The 18,381-nt window shown below is 34.6% G+C and overlaps 2 protein-coding genes and 1 long non-coding RNA gene across 3 annotated transcripts; 1 reads left to right on the top strand and 2 right to left on the bottom strand.

The window, feature by feature from the left end:
* Positions 1 to 6,779: 6,779 nt before the first annotated feature.
* On the top strand, positions 6,780 to 8,438 carry LOC107612971 (glutathione S-transferase 3). The gene is made up of 2 exons (XM_016314776.3): positions 6,780 to 7,342; positions 7,886 to 8,438. The coding sequence occupies exons 1-2, from the start codon at positions 7,025 to 7,027 to the stop codon at positions 8,225 to 8,227; spliced, it is 660 nt and encodes a 219-aa protein (XP_016170262.1). The 5' UTR covers positions 6,780 to 7,024; the 3' UTR covers positions 8,228 to 8,438.
* Positions 8,439 to 10,984: 2,546 nt separating this feature from the next.
* Positions 10,985 to 12,474, bottom strand: LOC107612972 (uncharacterized). The gene is made up of 5 exons (XM_021109474.2): positions 12,426 to 12,474; positions 12,049 to 12,066; positions 11,873 to 11,909; positions 11,658 to 11,787; positions 10,985 to 11,155 (listed from the first exon to the last, which is right to left on the bottom strand). Exons 1-5 carry the CDS (start codon positions 12,472 to 12,474, stop codon positions 10,985 to 10,987), a joined length of 405 nt encoding a protein of 134 aa, XP_020965133.1.
* Positions 12,475 to 14,252: 1,778 nt separating this feature from the next.
* Positions 14,253 to 15,505, bottom strand: LOC148548193 (uncharacterized). The gene is made up of 3 exons (XR_015896515.1): positions 15,369 to 15,505; positions 15,016 to 15,125; positions 14,253 to 14,366 (listed from the first exon to the last, which is right to left on the bottom strand). It is a non-coding gene; the product is annotated as an uncharacterized LOC148548193 (long non-coding RNA).
* Positions 15,506 to 18,381: the final 2,876 nt, after the last annotated feature.

Here is an 18,381-nt window from a genome sequence, read left to right as displayed (position 1 = left end):
TGCTACGCTCTTCATTAGATTGTCCACATGGGGCTGTGGTTGGTCCTTGAATGTTCGAGCATCTAGAAGCTAATTGAATTACTGCTTGCTCCAGTTGTCGAATGGTTGCTTGAAGCTTATTTACTATTTCCTTGAGGCGAACCTCTGATTCTCGGGGTGATGGATTTGGACATGATACATAGGAAAGTGGTGGTGCTTGGGAGTGACTGGATTGGAAATGGGGTAAATAGGGATCATGTGGTGGCGAATGGTGAAGAAAAGCTTGTGAGTGTGGTGGTTCGGGGTTATGTTGAGAGGATGGTCTACAGGCGTGGGGTGGGGCTTGTCGGTAGTTACAAGGTTGTCCACCATATCTATCAGCTGGATATGCATTGTAGAATGGTCTTTGTCCATGATATCTTGGAGGGTGTTGTTGCCTAAAGGGGTGATTAGATCCTCTTGGCTCCATCCATCCTTGATTGGTCTGACCTTGATGCGATCCCATATCCCTGCTGTAACTTCTATTTTCTTCAACAAAATTAGAACCAAACTCAAAGCGAGGGGGTGAGAATTCATGGTAGCAAATAAAAATAAAAAGGGAAAACAAAAATAAATAAACAAGCAAAAGAAAAATATTTACAAGAACCAATAATAAGGCACACGTTAGGAGTTCTCCGGCAACGGCGCCATTTTGACGAGCGAGATTTTTGCCAGTAAAGAATGTCATAAAAATAGTCGCGTTGTAGATATAGTTTCTAAACCAACAAAAATCCCTTTCGTGCAAACGTTTTGGTTGTCACAAGTAACAAACCCCTTTTAAATTGATAACCGAGTATTTAAACCTCGGGTCGTCTTCTCAAGGAACTACAGGGAAGTATGTTCTTATTATTGGTTATGGAGATTGTAGATTGGGGTTTCAAGAATGAGGAACAAATAACTTAATGGCGGGTAAATTAAATGGAAACTAAAATAAATAAATAACTGCAAAGCAAACTTTTGACAAGGTATGAGAAATTGGAAGTCCAGCCTTAGTTATCCTTATCAATAACAATGAAAGTTGAATCTTAATTCCACTTTGTTAACCTTTACTCAGATAAAGGAAGGTTAAGGGATTAATTGGTTTGATCTTCAAATCCTATTTATTTCTTAAGAAAAGATTGGGATTATGGAAGTTAAATTCAATTAAAAAAGATAACAATTATCAATTATGCTGTTGAATTGGATAACTCCTGAGTTACTGATTTCTTAACCAAGACCAAAAGGAGAAAAATAAATCTACTTGGAATAAAAATGTCTTCAGAGTAAAAGTAACAATAGCATGAATAAGAGAAATCAATATTAAACTGAAATACCTCAAATAACATTAATTCAAATAATCTGTAACATGAAAGGATTCATAAAGTAGCTTGCAAAAGTAAATAAAAGGAATATTGAACCTGATCAAAGAGATAATCCTGAAAGTGAATAAAAATCCTAAATCTAAACCCTAATCCTAAAGAGAGAGAGAATCTTTCTCTAAACTAAATCTAATTCATGGAAAGCAAAAATTGGCGAGCTCTCCCTGAATGGATGCATTACCTCACTTCATAACCTCTGGTCTATGCCTTCTGGACTTGGATTTGGGCCAAAAAAGGCTTCAGAAATCGCTGGGAGCATTTTCTGCAATTTCTGGTGCATGGCCTTTGTCACGCGTCCGCGTGGGTCACGCGGTCGCGTCATTCGGAGCTTTTCTTGCCACGCGGTCGCGTCAGTCATGCGACCGCGTCATGTGCGTTCTGCTTAAGGCACGCGGTCGCGTCAGTCATGTGGCCGTGTCGCTGCTTCTTCGCGCTTGGCACGCAATCGCGTCGTCCATGCGATCGCGTGGATGCCAGTTTCTTCAAGGACTCTGTTTTGTGCTTTCCTTCTATTTTTGTATGTTTCCTTTCCATCCTTTGAGTCATCCCTGCCTTAGAAGATCTGAAACTACTCAACACATTGATCACGGCATCGAATGGAAATAAAGGCAATTAAAATAATTAATTTTAAAGCATAGGAAACATGTCTTTCACATACATCACATAATAAGGAAGGAGAAGTAAAACCATGCAATTAATATGAATAAGTGGGTAAAGGATTGAATAAATCACTCAAATTAAGCACAAAATATATCATAAAATATGGGTTTATCAGAGCGATCGAAGTTGTTCCCGAATATCAGGATCCAATTCGATTAGAGGTCTTGTAGAAACTGGACTTGAGATGACTGGAACAGGTATTGGCACTTTGGTCCCCTGGATGATTTTATCCAAAATAGAAGTCAAGTTATCCAATGTAGCACTTGATGGAGTGGTAGGGATGATTGACGTGCTTGGTTTTGGTCCGGGAGGAGTTTAAAGTTGTGCCAAGTCTGAAGGTGTTGGTTGCAATTCTGGTGGAGTTTCTGAGACCTTAGATTTGGAGGAGTCTGAGTTGGTAGTGTCAACAGCTTTGGAAGCAGAATTGGAATCAAGGACTATTAAATTCTTTTCAGAAAAAATAATCTGATTGTCCGGAGAGATCAATTCAATTCTTTGAGTTTCTGCTGGGGAGTGTTGCTAAGGATTGGTTGTTGGATCTACTATTTGTGTTGTATGAGAAGAAAGTGGAAAAGTGGCTGGAATTACTCTGGGTCCTGAAAATTGAATCGAGTCTTGGGATGTTGACTCTTCTTGACCGTGTTGCTGTGGGAAAATTATTGAGTTAGGCTCTTTAATAGAAGTGACTGAGTGAGTGACATGAGCAGGCTAGAATAAAAGGTACACATTTATAAGTTTAAATTTTACGTTTAAATAAACAAAGTTTGTAGTTACAATCGTGTTACCTGAGTCCTGATCAATCGGGGTCCAGAATCAGAATCATCTATATCTTCTGAATGGGAAGATGCAGTAGGAGTGTCCTTGATGGCTGGTTCGATTTCTTCAAAACTTTCAGTCGATGAAAGTAGTATCAACTGACAAGAAATCCAGAGTTAAGTATGACTTAAAAGATAAAAGTTGAAATATGTCTTAAATAAAAAGAAGAATTATAAAGTTACCTTTTGAGAAGTTTTAGTAGGAGTTTTTCTGCTTTTCGCTGGTGGTGGTCGAGCAGTTTCAGATTTCCTTTTGTGAGTTCTCTTTGGAGAACTCTAAGCAACAGGGGTGGTTTGGATTGCAGTTTGTTGAATGTCTTCTAAGGTAAGAGTGTACCTAGCATAATAGGCAGCCCACCATTCAACACATGATTTGGTAATGTAAGAACTGCGTTCATATTCTATGAAATTGAAACGTTCCCTGCGCTGTTGATTCATGGCGAGGCAAGAGTCAAAGTCTTCTTGAGTGGTTAGAAGGAAGTGACAGAAAGGAGTATCGTTTCGAGGCTGAGGTTTGGGAATGGCTTGTGAGAATCCCAATTGTCTGGTAGATAGGTGAGGAGCATACAGAGTTATCTTGAATTTTTCTTTTTTCTGTAAAGATAATCCTGTGGGATTGCCTGAACTGCTAATAAATGTGCCCAACATCGTTTGGGAAGTTCACTCCCTTCATTTGAGTGTGGAAAAAGTAAACAATCTAACCAGGCAGGGCCTCGGTTGCGACGTAAGAAAGGAGTAAAATTCAGCTGTTCATTTTCAAAATTTTTACAAGAATGAAAAAGGGCGAAAACAGCCCAAAACCTATCCTCATCCGATTGTGCATTCGGGAAATTGGGTTTGTATGCAGCCAATCGAAACCCTTCAATATACTATTTGTCAGTTTGACTACTTTCGGGTTTGGTCATAAAATTTTTAAAGATGGCATTGAGCCATAATTGAAGAAGCCATAGAGGGCCTCCTGCATTTATCAATTTGTTTTCTCGTAGGTTAGTAACAAATTGGCCAAGTTCCTCGAAGATGTGCCCTAAGAGAAGCTTAGCCAGATTGAAAGTTTTGCCTTCATGGATAAGTATGGCCAAAGAGAGGTAAAGTTTTGACATTTGGACACTACGAGAGCAAAATAGGATTGCATTTAACCAGTAGAATAAGAAAGCTACATGTTCATTGTCAGTGATTTTAGTACCTTCTCTACCCATGTTATAGGCGATGAATTCACTGTAAGGACTGTTCAGAACGATGTTGTATTGACGTTCAGGTTGCATTTCAGAAGTATAATCTGGTAAATTGAAAGGGAGTCCAGTAATTGCGGCCACATCGAGAAGAGACATTCCAATCATTCCACAAGGAAGGTGGAAATTATTGGTGGTTCTGTTCCAGAAGCATGTAACAGCCCCAATCATCCAAGAATGTGTAGTCAAAGAGAAATGAGAGAGTCTCAGCAGTTCATGAATCTCTAAAGCTCCCCAACTGGCACTTTTGGTGGGTTCAAGATGTCGGTACCAGGCTGTAAAGTCATATCCTCGTGGGATGATTTTTGGGTTGTTCTTGAACGTCTTTTGGTTGATAAAATGGGAAATGTTGAAAGATTGGTTTATCAGCAAATCTTCTCCTTCAGCACTGGGGAAAGAAAGAGACTTCTTGTTCACCTTTTCCAGAGATTCAATTGGTCCGAGGAAGCAATGTGTGTCAGTTCCGATTGTGAAAGGAATTAAAATCCTATTGTCACTGGATTGAATGTGAGGGTCGTTAATGATTTCATCATCAATCTGATTGAGAATGCGAAGAGCTGGTGGAGGTGGTGGTATTGATGCATGGCCTTTGCCTTTGTCAGAAGGAGTGATTTGTGAAGAAGAGCCAGCCATTCTTAGATTGGGAAGTTTTGTGAAGAAATTCGAGGTTGTAAAGAAAGTCTAGGGAATGATGGAATGTAGGAAAATTGAATGGAGGTAAGAATGGTGTTTTTAAAGTGTTGTTGTAGCCGTTGCTGTAGAGAAGATGCAAAAAGAGGTAACTTCTTGAGGAAGATGGAATGGTGAAGAGAGAGCGCGTGACTCTTGCGAGACGTGTCGAGTGGGCTAGTGATAATGGAAGTTTTTAATGACAATTATTATTAATGTGAAAACTGATGTTTTTGGATTAAGTGCTTTGCTTTTCGATAATGATATTAAAGGAAACCACATTAATCCAAGGGGCAATTTGTTGATCGAAAATTGATTTTCGATTTGAAAGAAATTGAATTGAAAGATATTGAATATAGGCTTTCGAGGAAATGTGTTTAGGAGGCTAAGCTTGGGAGTTGCTGACACAGAAGTTGTTTCCGAGTTGCTTTGTCGAAATCGAAGAAGTTAAATCGATGAGGAGATTCAATTTGAAGGAAGACTTTCGAAGATTTAGTCGAGTGGTCAAAGAAGTGAGAAGGTTAGTGGATAATTAATCACATGGGAGTGGATAATTAATCACATTGGGAATATCTATAATCATGTAGCGGGAACAGTTACCAAAGGCGGTTGTGTTTCAAAATTGTAATTTATTTTAATTATAATTAATTGTAATTAATGTAATTTTAATTGACCGTTATGTAAGGGTAGCTTATAAATACTAGGGATTTTCAGTGAAAAGAGGTTGGAACTTTTACTCAGAAAAACACTCTAAGCACTCTCACATCCCAGCGTATTCCTGAGTTTGCGATCGAGTTTCTTTTTTCTGTAGAGTTCCTTTTTCTGTAGGGTTCCTTCCACCTTCTTCTTATTCTTTTTAATTTCAATCCTTTTTGTATTCTTCATATTTTATTTAATCTTATTCATTAAGTGTTATTCATATTTCTTTATTTTTTCTGTTGAATTTAGTTTTCAGTATTTTATCATTACCATTTTACATGAAGAAGTCCTTTATTTTAAAAGAAAATAACTTATTGTTTTTAATTTCTTTAAATTGTTTACAAAACGTTAATTTCTGAATTTTATTTATTAATTTATGAATTTACTGTATTTTAATCCTTTAAATTTAGTCTAATCGAAGACACTTTGATTCACTTATAAAAAACTAGTACTTGCACAGAGGAATTGTTTACACCTTCGATTTGTTAAAAATCGACAAAACACATCTTGTTACATCTTTTTATTTAAATTTATCTTACTGAAAATATCGACCTACAAATTGATAATTTTTCAAAGTATATTCACAAATTATAATAAAAAAAATATAATTTTATGGTTTGAAATTTTGTATTATTTTTTTATTGTACAATATTACAATCAATTAGTTTTCTTAGCAATTGATTTGACCAAGTAATATTTGAAATAGATCTAATATATCATTTTCGCTATATCAATCAATTTTGTTAAAAATCAATGGATGGTTTTTTCTATTAAATCGATTAATACTAACTTTTAGTTGAGTTATTTGACACATATATTATTACTTAACAATCGATTGGTTTCTAATTAAATCGATTGAATTAACGATAAATACAATTTTTTTTCTTGTTTATTCATCGAACGGATCAAAACAATAAAAATATCCTGAACTTAAAAGTTTAGAAATTAAATTAGTAATAAAAATTCTATTATTATTATTATTTTTAATTATTAACGGTACCGTTATAAAAATATAAATGATGATTAATAGAATAATAATTTATAAAATCAAAAATAAATTTTAAAATTAAATAATATATAAAAAATTAATTAATAAATAAAATTAAATGAAAATTATTAAAAAATTAAAAAATATATATTTTGTCACTAAGATTATTTCAAAATTCAAAAATTTTGGAACGATGAATACTTTGCCAATAAAACTTATAAAAATATATATATAAATACTTGATAACGATTTCTAGAATTCTGACAATGATAAATATTTTAATTTTTACGTGGATATTTCTTAGACTCTTAATATAACAAGCAGTCAAGCACACCGTCCTCTTTAGTTTTTCCTGGAGACACGTATTAAGTCCAAAGGCAAGTCAATTCAAGAACGTTCAAGAATTACATATGGTTCTAAAGTCTAAAGCTCTTATCTATTAATTTTTTATTATAAAATGATTCCACTCTCTATTGGGATCAATAATTGGAGTAGTTGTAATAGTGGAACTTGATCATAATTCATAAAGAAGGCCTCGTGAACATTTTACTTTTTTGGTGAATCTTTTGCAAAACAACACCAACAACAATGGAAGAAGAGGTTGTTTTGTTAGACGCATGGGCAAGCATGTTTGGTATGAGGGTGAGGATTGCACTGGCTGAAAAAGGTGTCAGTTATGAGTACAAAGAAGAGTATCTAATTAAGGGTAAAAGCCCTTTTCTTCTTCAGGTGAATCCAATACATAAGCAGGTTCCAGTTCTGATCCATAAGGGTAGACCGATTTGTGAATCTGCAATTATAGTTCAGTACATCGATGAGGTTTGGAATGACAAAAATCCAATCATGCCCTCTGACCCTTATGAGAAAGCTCAAGCTAGATTCTGGGTTGATTTCATTGACAAAAAGGTGACTTCTTTTACCTTTGTTTTGATGCATATAGTTAATAGTTTCTATTATTTTGTTTCCTAAATTTGGATAATTATTTATGTATGGAGTGTAAAAAGTTGTAAAATATTTTTACATTCAAAGTACATACAAATTGAATTCTCAAGCCGATCTTTGATGTTCTAGGATATATTATCTTGTGATTTGTTTGCAGATTCAATGACGAGAGATTTAATAGTTTTTATTCCTCTTAATTTTTAGTTCTCATCATTTTGTGGTTGAGAAATTGTATAGTTAGCAATTTTTTTTCCAACATGTAAAAGTCATTTATGTCTATTTATTTAATGATAAAAGTTTTTAAAATACTCATTAATTTTTATATTCTTCTTTAATTTTTTTTAATACTATTACATAATGATATGATGCGAAATATGTGATCTTTTAAGTACAGGAATTATGGAAGAGTATATGAATGACTACTTTTGTGCTTAATAGAATCAACAATTCTAGTGTTTTGATGAGTTATATAAATTTAGTAATATCAATTACCATTTGTGATCCCAGATCTATGAGACTTGGAGAAAAATGTGGCTCTCAGAAGGAGAAGAGCATGAGACATGGAAGAAGGAATTAATTTCTATTTTCAAGCAACTTGAGGAGATATTGGGAGACAAAGCATTTTATGGGGGTGACACTTTTGGGTTCCTTGATATTGGTCTAATTCCATTTTACAGTTGGTTTTATGCCTTTGAGACTTATGGCAACTTCAAAATGGAAGCAGAGTGTCCTAAATTAATAGCTTGGGCCAAAAGGTGTATGCAAAGAGACACTGTTTCCAAGACACTTCCTGATCAGAAGAAAGTGTATGATCATGTTCTGGCTATGAGAAAAGCACTTGAAAAATAAAGTGTGTTTTCCGGTGATGGAAAAATATATGGCATTGATGATAGGTACTATGTAGTTGAGTCCTATGTTGAGGCTGAGAATAACCATGGATGTTGTTGTTATATATGCTTATATAAGTTTATGATGAATAAAATGTGTGTTGATGTATACTATCTGGCTTTGGAATGTTTCATTTGGTTTAGCAATAAATTATTAAAAATGTTAAGCGTTATCAGAATTTATTATTTTTTATTATTATTTAATTATTAATTTAAATTTTTAGTTTAATTTATTTAGTTTAGTAATCTAATAATATATTTTATTTCATATTTTTAAATATTAATAATTAATTAATAATTAAAAATAATAAATTTTAATATTTTTTTAACATTTCTCATAAATTATATATGATTTCAATGAATTCACCTGAAATAAAATAAATGAATATCCATATTACCAAATTATTATAAACTAATTCTGGTTATGCATTGTCTTTTTCTTTAATATATAAATGGTAGAAGGATACGAATATGATATTTTATGGTAAAATCTAATCACTATCCCCAATTTAGTTGAAAGAATTTAAAAATAGAACACTTATGAAAATGAATTTTCTTAATTTTTTATTTTGATTGAGGGAGTAAAGTGTCATCTTTAATTTTTAAATATTTTTTTTCAAGTTTTTTTTTTTTTGGTACCACTTATAAAATTAAAGTTTGATTATTCTGTTGGTTCTTATAATTTTGCGAAATTTTCAATTAGGTTCCTATATATATATATTTTTTTAATTGGATTTTTGCACTAAATTTTTTTTTTCAATTTGATCTTTTTTTATAGTAATTGGCTTAATTATATAAGAACCCAACTAAAAAAAATTGATGCAATGACTCAATTAAAAGAAAAAAAATTATCGGAATCTAATTAAAAATTTTACGAAATTATAAAAACTAACAGAATAATTAAAACTAAAATTATTGGTGATAAATTACACTTTACCTTTTCAAATAAAAAAAATTTAGGAAGATTCATTCCCAAACACTTACTGAATCGTTATGGTTCACTAAGTTTTATAACTATCATTATAGCAAATGAAAATTGTTGAAAGCTCTAATGATTTAATGTGAGAAGAGACTAAAATAATACCCATAAAATTATCAAGATTTAGTAACAAGCAGGAAGAAAATAAAACTAGAGATGGAACCTTGATCGAATAGGCATGCTTTCTGTTGTTTGTGTTGACCAAAAGAGGACTAAAAGAGGAGGTACAAACATGTATTTTCAGTTATGATTACTATTGGATTCTTGATGCATTATTAATTTATATTTACTAGAGATTAGTTCCGTAACTCAGTATTTTATTTGTAAATGGTTCCATAGGTAACTTTCAAGACTACAATAAAAAATTTGGCTCAAAAAAATATGTAAATAGAGTCTAATGCGTAATTGTTATTGTTCTTGTAAGTTCCAGAAACTAAAAGAACTTGGTCTAGTTCGAACACTCTAATATAGAGCTCTTCTTCTCTCAACAGGAGAGTACTCTAAGAGCATCGATTTTTTTTTTAATAGGAAGTTTTTTTAACCTATAAAACCTCACAAACTGTATATCACAAAATTCTCATATACCATCTAAACCATCAAAGCTATCATGAGACTTGAAATATACAACGATCAAGAGATTAGCAACCTACAAAATGAACAATATAAAAGAAAAAATCATCAAGCTTAACAACACTACTAGAAAACTAGTTATTACAGACAGATTTACAGACAGATTTAGTCCTTATTACAGACGGATTTTTGGTTACCGACGAAATTACCGATGGATTTTGTCCTTCTGTAAAAGCCCCGTCGGAAATTATTTACCGACGGATTTTTTTTCCGTCGAAAAATTACAGACGGATTTTTACCAGTTACTGACGGATTTTCCCTTTGTAATTTCTCCATCCATTTCACGAAACCGACGAACTTTTCGACGAATTTTCCGTCTGTAATTTGAACTTTGGAAAATCATCTCACACTTTGATTACAGACAGAAAATCTGTCTGTAAATCCGTCAGTAAGGTAAAAATTTTTTTTTTCTAATTACAAAATAAACTTATTTTCATACAAAATAAATATAAATTTAATACAAATTTTTATCTAATTTGTATTCGAATATTTATAATATTTCAAAAAATAAACAAATTCATTGTATTATCAAACTAAAATAAAAGTACTATAAACAAGCAAGTCAATATAATTCCTAGTATATCATCAACATGCTGCTTCTTGTAAAACATTCTGGGTGGCATTAAAACGGCAAAGAATGATTGGATGAGAAAAGTTAAACCCCTAAACCAAGTATCTACAGCAACGAATCAGCAGATATCTATATTCTTTCTTTTTCTGCCACTCACACAGGCCCAGTCATCCATTTTTGACACTTCTATGCCTTCTAAGAATAGTAAATATTTCTGTAATAAGTTCTGGACCTGCATAAGGAACAAAGGAGATGAATTTAGGAGGAGAATGTGATTCGAAGCAGTTCCACCAACAAGAATCTGCATTTGGCAGCAAAGAGATAGCTGTATTCCGAATAAAGAAAATCGATAATGAGAATTAATTGAACATTTAAACTACATGTTCACTTAAGATTCCAGAGAGACCAATAATTGCTCCCGGCTTTGCAGAAAAGATAATTTGATCAGCAAGATTTAACAGAGGATTTAAAAGTATGTTTGCGATGACCACATCATATTTATCCTTGTGAGTGACTCTGTCTATCTCGAAAGCATTTTCTCATTCGACAACTCTAGATGGCCAGTCATCCCTGCAAGATGAAGAAGTTTGGCTTGCAATCAAGTGCAGTTGCAGCTTGTCTGGTATGATATTATTCAGAGTAGCATTTTCAGATGCTGATGCAATTGCTTGTGAATCTATATCGACTCCAATGGCAAAGGCAGCACCAAACTGCAAAAGGTCTATTATTGGTGAATATGAAACTGCAGAAGGTCTAGAATTGCTTTCCTGAACTCTCATTTGATTAATTTCTCAACTGATTCTATTACATCAATAACATGCTCTTTCATACTAACTTAATAATTAAACCCCAAACCCTATATAAGGCCCAATAAGTACAGAACATGTCATATCAAAATGTCTCTAAAAATTTATATCTGTCATATGTTCTGTCAATTAACCAAAAAAAGACAGTTAAAATATGTGAATATGATAGAGACGGTTATAATATTTAGCTTTCCACATAGATGTTCAAGGAAACAAAGTAAGAATGAAAATGAACTCTACTGTACACCAAAGACATTCTCGCACTGACAGTTTTCCATAATATTAATAAGTGATCATTCCCCGAATAAGAATGCTAAGTAAAGAACGCAGTAAATTTAATAGCTATTAAATAGAAACCAAACAATTAGCAGTTAGCTATTAAACAGAAACCAAGAAGCAAACTGACCTGAGCTCCTTTCATCCAGTCATCCTCCTCAATAATTTTAACTTCATATCTTGGTATCTCTTTCAAACCAATAGAATCAGCAGCCTGTGAAATGCTCATATTTATATCCTCACCTTCAAGAAAAATGGAACTAACACAAATCTGCAGAGTTTTAGAAGTGTTTGAAACAGTTCACATAAAATGAGTGCCTTGATCAGATTAGAACTGCAGAGTACCTCTCGTTGGTTTTCACCCTCTGATATTGTCGGATTCCTGAAGAACCAAGAGAGAAAAAAAAAAAGAAGCAAAGATCATATTCACATTCATACCAAACCCACTGAAAAGTAAGAACGGAAAAGAGATAAAAGAAACAGTAGTGCCATCACTAAATAAAAGAAACAGTAGTGCCCACTTTGCTTAGGCATGGACCCTGCATAATCAAATTTCAAGGGAAGTTGAGTAACTTAATTGAAAAGAGAAGCTTCTATTCTAAATTACTAATCAATATTAAGCTGCATCAAATATATAAAATTATATGTGAATAACAAGGAGGTAATGTTTATTTTAGTCCTTTGACTAAGTAGGAATAACTCCATTTAGGCAGACACTTAATCAAAGCTACCACACACATTGAAATATCTATTATTGTCAAAACAGATTTGAATGTAATGCAGTAATGCTGCATCTCAATGAACTAAGCAATAGGCAAAGTGCGACACTGGTTTTGAAAGATAAAGAGCCTAAAATCAATGAAACAACAACCTATGCATTAAAAGATAAGAAGCATACTTGTTGAGCTAGCTCCCTGGTAGGAGAGAGCACGAGGAAAAGAGAACATTGTAAATTAGAGACTTGGGCAAGGAAAACCATTTGATGAGAAAAACTGCAGCCAAAAATAGAATTCAATAAGCCATTGATTTGCAGCAATAAATACATATAGCGAGGCTTTAATCTTAGCAAGTAACCTCAAACAAGCAAGTAACTCTAACAAACAAGTAACCTCAAACAAGAAAAGTTTATACCTTCCTTCTCGTCAATTTTTGTTCAGTCAACTGTCAAACAAGAACACATTCAAATAATTAGAATAAAGCAACAAAATTTGGAGAGAAGAATGTTAGAGAGAAGAAAACTTAAAATTATCCTTAAAATTAAGTAGCTTCATGAGTACTATATTTATCATACAAGCAACAACTAATTAACTATTTGTGTTCACGGTTAAAGACTAGATTCATTCGCTTAATTAATTTAGAAAATATATATTATGATCTCAATTTATTAAAAAGGTTATGTTAGAACTTACAGCAGACAGAGAAGGAGTGAAATCAAGTGAACAAGTACGATTAATTAATAACTTAACAAGCCCTGCAATCAAGTGAACACTAAACCTATACTAGCTAGGAATATAGTAATATAGTATCATGAATAAATGAATTACTGGCCGCATGAAATTGTAGATATTGATTTCAAATTCAAATATTGCTTTCTTATTATTGTTGATGAGAGATAATAAAAATAAATGGATAAACATACATTGCGTGCTTGAACCTTGAAAAACATTTAAATTTGATCAATGGGTTGGTTTGCTTTTATTTTCGGGAAGATTCAGAGAAATATATAACACAGCAGAGACGTAATAATTTCTTACTTCCATTTTAGAAACCTAGCTTAGTCATGAAATTATATTAAGTCTCTTACTTTGAAGCAGTTAATAATCCTTTATATAGTCAAAATTGAATTTAAAAGCAAGAAGGAGAGTAAGTACCTTGTTCATATAATAACATGGTGCAATAAACTTGGATCTGACTCTTGGGTTCCCTTCATTAGCTCTGGCAAAGACCCATGGGCCGCTAGAATCCATCTTGAATGGCAGAGGCTTGGCTCTGTCTCTCCTGCCTGTAACCTGTAACACCCCTTTTCCTCAAACATTCTCCTTGTCTTGCAATCCAATTTCAAACTTCAAATAAGTAAATAAAGAAACAAATAAATAAGAAACATGGAACCCAAATCTATAAAGAGCAACTAGCGTATTAATAGCAAAACACTATGTACCTATTAAGAGCAAAACAGCATCTTAAGGTGGTTGCTGTTGAACTCTGACTATCTGCAAGGAAGCAACTGGCATAGGTGAGGACACCAGCGAATGTTTGGCAAAGCCACAAGGCCCAGAGCCTACCCCTCATTCCAAACCTCTTTGAAACTGCATCAGATATGAACCCTCCACCGGGCCTGGAGAAAAGATTCGCCAATCCGAAACTGGCAGCAATGATCCCAACAGTGTGCAGCTTGAGATTGAATCTGTCACAGAAGTACTCAGCTATGATGTTATCAATAGTCAACTCCACACCAAAGCAGTATCCATAAGTGAAGTACAGACAACAGTATTCAATTTCTGAATAAAAAATTAATCTTTACAACAGCAAAAAAAAATATAAATAAATATAGCATAATGCCAACAAAAAAAGTGTCAAAAAGAGATTATAAAGCATTACTTACAGTATTTTAGCTTAACTTAGCTTAGCTTCCTTTTAATTGCAGTAGGGAACAAGCAATAATCAAAATTAAACAAAGGGGAAGGAGAGAATGAAAAGGATGGGAGCATAGAGAGCATACATGTTCGTTCTTTGTTCATCAAAACAAACATGTCGTTCTCAACCACCTTTGCTACTCCCAATCAGCTATAGCAATTCTCTGCTTCTGTCCTCCAGAAAGTTGGGTGCCACCTTCTCCAACCTGTGTTAGAAATAAACTATCAGGCTTTAAATTTGAATGCGTATTTTCTAATATCAAAGTGTTTTAGATCTACACTTTACTAAAAAACACAATAAAATGAGGTTAGGAGATTAGGTCACTTTGCATCTAAAATTAATTGGCCAATTCTCTGGTGCATTTAACTTTCATGCTGAAATTTGTCATTTTAATATATCAATTTGGAAAAAAGCTGTCATTTTAATGGAAGAGTCTTCTCCTAATCTCATTTGCGAGGAAGTTATTCTTTCACATGGAGAGGGATAATCTTGGATGATCACAAACCCAAGTAGCTAGTAATAAAATCAAACTATGATGTAATTCACTAAAACCTATCATGACAACATCAAAACCTTTCCCTCACTGGATATGGCTGGATGCATGAATCAAGTAAAGTTAAGTGATTAGCAGCATCATCCATCAACCCCAAAATAAATCAAAAATCAAATCGGAAAATAAAAAAGTTGAAAAAAAGAAAAAAAGCGTATCATCGTAAAAGAAAATATACTCCATCAAGCAAACAATACAAGAAATTAATATGAATAAAAAATAAAAAACAGTAATTATAACAATTAACAAAAGAATAAACAGAGAAATTAGGTTTGAAAAATTGAAAAACTGTGAAGAGTGGCACCTGAAGCAAATTTTGAAGATATGAATCACCACATTTACCAAACTTCAAGGCTGGTCAATCTTCAACTCCTTTGCACAAACATCAAAGCCAATACACGCAGCAACTACTACCTGAACAAGAACAAGAACAAGTTATTTGGCTACTAAGAAAATGAGAGAGAGAGAGAGAGAGAGAGAGAGAGAGAGAGAGAGAGAGAGAGAGAGAGAGAGAGATGGAAATAAGAGGCAAAACTACAGATCAAGCACCTTTGAGAATTAAAGGAAGCAAAGATTAAATCACAAAATCGGAAATGAAATCACAAAATCAAAAACAACGAAGGCGAGGAGCAGAGATTAAATCACAAAATCACAAACCGGCGAGGAGCAGAGAATCAGAAACAATGGATGGCGAGGAGGGGAGGAACCCTTCGCGACGGCACGCCACGAGCTCAACTCAGAACTTCGTGCGACGGCGAGACGAGGAGGAACGATGCGAAGAGGGCCGAGTAGAGCTTCTCCAGATGACGAGGGCACCCACGGTCTGTCCCCGCCGGCGGCGACACCACCTTCTACCGGAGGAGAAGAGTTCGAGGGATGAGGGCTACTGGAAACGTTCGAGGGATGAGTGTGAATAGAGTGTGAATGGGTGGTGATAAAATTAGGGTTACCTCGATATTTCCGACCGAAAATTTAAATTACAGACAGATTTTCCGTCTGTAATAATTTAATAAAACGCAGCGTTTTGTTTATTTATTTACAGACGGATTTTCCGTTTGTAACCATTTTTCACGGAAAAAAAATTAATTTTTTCGACGGAATTATCGACGGATTCCCTTTTCCGTTTGTAATTTATGCTAATTTATTTTTTTATTTTCCGACAAAAAATCCCTCTGAAATTCCCTCTGTATTTCCGTAGGATAAAATCCGTCGAAAATATCCGTCTGTAATAACTAGTTTTCTAGTAGTGCAAGCCGGAAGAGCTAGGATATTAGAAGGATTGTTTGAATTTGGTGGAAAAGATAATAAGTGATAAAGAGATAAGCTTTAAAACATGTAGCAATATTTTATTGGAAATGTAAAAAAATTTACAAAGAATTGTAGTTACTGATATTGGGATAAAAAAAGATACTATTTAGCTTCAAAGATAAGAAGAGAGGGCTTCAGAGTATCCAAAATGGTCTTTGGAATATTAGAAAAAATCTAGTCAACATAGATTATGGATGGAGGAAGAATCAGTTTTGAATTTGATCATGACTTTATGGAGTTCTAGATTCAAGTTCATGGCATTCATGGCGTTCTTAGGAGATCATTTCTAAAGATCAGAGATGGCATCAATAGTACCAAAGGTTTGCCTATTGATTTCTGGTTAGAGAGAGAAAGGAGCTTCCACCATTATGGATTCTCTTTAAGTATGAAAGGCTGCCGGATAGCTACTATTTTAATTGTGGAATAATTGGACATGTGAAGAAAACATGCAAGAATCTAATAGCCATGGCATGCTGGGATCCAATCAAGAAGTACTCACCAGGACTAGGAGTAAGCCAAGTTCGACCAATTTCAACCATAGGAAGAGGAAGTTTAAAACAACATAGATGGAGAAAAGAAGAGGAAGATTAGGCGCGTGAAGAACAAAGTCTTGGACGAGAGAGTGGTGAAGAACAAAGTACTGAAGAAAGCAAGATTAGGGCTAAACAAATTCTGCAACATGAATTCAGGAAAGAAACTATACGGAAAAACCTAATTAGAAGAGAAGAAGAAATGACTGAAGTAGGGGAGCAGGTGAGAGAAGTACAAAAAATCCTTGATTTTCAAGGATATGAGGATGTGTAGCATGATCTAAGAGCAGCCTACAAGTTTAAAAGTCTTATTAGGGAGACAAGAGAGAGGAATAATAAATGAGATTTCACCAAACAAGCCCAAAAAGAAAAAAAGGAGATAGAAAATCAGGAATTGAGTAAATACGGGCCAAAAAAGGATGTTGGACCTAATATTTTGGCAGATCAACTATAAATTTGGAAGGAAAAAGAAGACGGTCACAGAATAGATGGTGAGTGATGAGTCCATATTTGATGAGATATTTTGACTTGATTTGAGTAGATTTCATCACTTAAACTTACACTTAATCACTAAAATTGTAAGACCTAGAAATTTTGGAAAATCTCATTATGAGTCAATTTCAAATTATTCATTCATTAAGGATTTTAATTTTCGAAATTATTTTATTAAGGCTAGTTAAATCCAGTGTTAATAATTAAATTTGGAATTTTATCTAATTTTATAATTATTGAATTTGAATATTATATTAAAAATAATTTGTGAAATTGATGAACAAATAGTATTTTTATACATCATTATTGTTGGATTAAAATTTATTTCTAATTACTATATTATCCCTATTTTATTTGAAATTACAAAATTATCCTCAAATGTTTTACCTAAACCCTAATTCCCAAATTGGAAAAAATCCTAACACTGAAACCTGAACCCGGTCACTGCCACCGTCGCCGCCGTTGCTAACAGAGGAGAGAGGAGATCTGAGAGAGAAGGAGAGTGCCGCGAGAGACCTGCCGCGCCACCCAGGACCGTCGTCGCGTCGCGTTGCCGTTTGCACCAGCGCCGAGGAGACCACGCGGGGAGGAGAGACGCGCGTAAGGAGCCGCCACCTCTGTTCGTCGACGCTGTTCAGGGAAGAAGGAAGAGCCGCGCGAGAGTCAGTGGAGGAGGGAGCCTCTGCTGTGTCGCCACCGCGCCGTTGCCGCGCTTGGTTGCTGCTGTTGAAGCCACTTGGGAAGATGCTGCTACTAGGGTTGTTGTCGTCTAGCCACGCGTTGTCGCCGCTGGAGGAGTTTCGTGCATCACTGCCGCCATCGTCGCTGGTGTGGTCGGAGCCACCGTCGCTGGTGTGGTCGGAGCCGTCGCCGCTGGAGAGAGAGAGAGAGACCAGTCGGTTCTGCTTCTGGTTTCTAAATTTGACAAGAACTCCACTGCTGCTGCTGGAGTCTCTGTTGATATTGCCCTGCCTCCGTTTTGAACTGTTAGAACCGCTACTGTTTGGGTAAGCTTTACCCTGTCTCCGATTCTCCCTTGTTCTATAAATTAGTTTCTGCCTAGAAGCTTGTTGCTGACACTATTTCTATTGAATAAAATGGTTATAGTAAGTGACATTGCCGCTTCCATTGCTGGAGGTAGTTGCTGGCTCTGTTTGGAGATTGTTGTTGCAACTAGTATTCATTTTGAGACTGTTTTATCTGTTACTGGAATCTCTGTTAGCTTGTCCTGTGCTACTGAGTCACCACCGAAGCTGAGAACAGGTGTTGGGAACTACTAATGGAGCAGGCTGAGTCACGACGATTCTGGCTGCCAAGGGCCGTTCTGTGACTGTCAAAAC

This window comes from Arachis ipaensis, chromosome B8, assembly GCF_059453495.1.
Source record: "Arachis ipaensis isolate K30076 ecotype BB chromosome B8, ASM5945349v1, whole genome shotgun sequence".
In the NCBI taxonomy this organism is placed as follows: domain Eukaryota; kingdom Viridiplantae; phylum Streptophyta; class Magnoliopsida; order Fabales; family Fabaceae; genus Arachis; species Arachis ipaensis.
This window is presented reverse-complemented; position numbering and strand designations above follow the sequence as displayed.

What these genes read in the sequence shown, in the direction of transcription:
- LOC107612971 (XM_016314776.3), top strand. Translation starts at nt 7,025, where the DNA reads ATGGAAGAAGAGGTTGTTTTGTTAGACGCATGGGCAAGCATGTTTGGT. An exon ending in TTGATTTCATTGACAAAAAG is followed by an intron (nt 7,343 to 7,885) that starts GTGACTTCTTTT and finishes TTGTGATCCCAG; the next exon opens with ATCTATGAGACTTGGAGAAA.
- LOC107612972 (XM_021109474.2), bottom strand. Translation starts at nt 12,474, where the DNA reads ATGTTCTCTTTTCCTCGTGCTCTCTCCTACCAGGGAGCTAGCTCAACA. An exon ending in AGGGTGAAAACCAACGAGAG is followed by an intron (nt 11,788 to 11,872) that starts GTACTCTGCAGT and finishes GATTTGTGTTAG; the next exon opens with TTCCATTTTTCTTGAAGGTG. An exon ending in ACTGGATGAAAGGAGCTCAG is followed by an intron (nt 11,156 to 11,657) that starts GTCAGTTTGCTT and finishes GACCTTTTGCAG; the next exon opens with TTTGGTGCTGCCTTTGCCAT.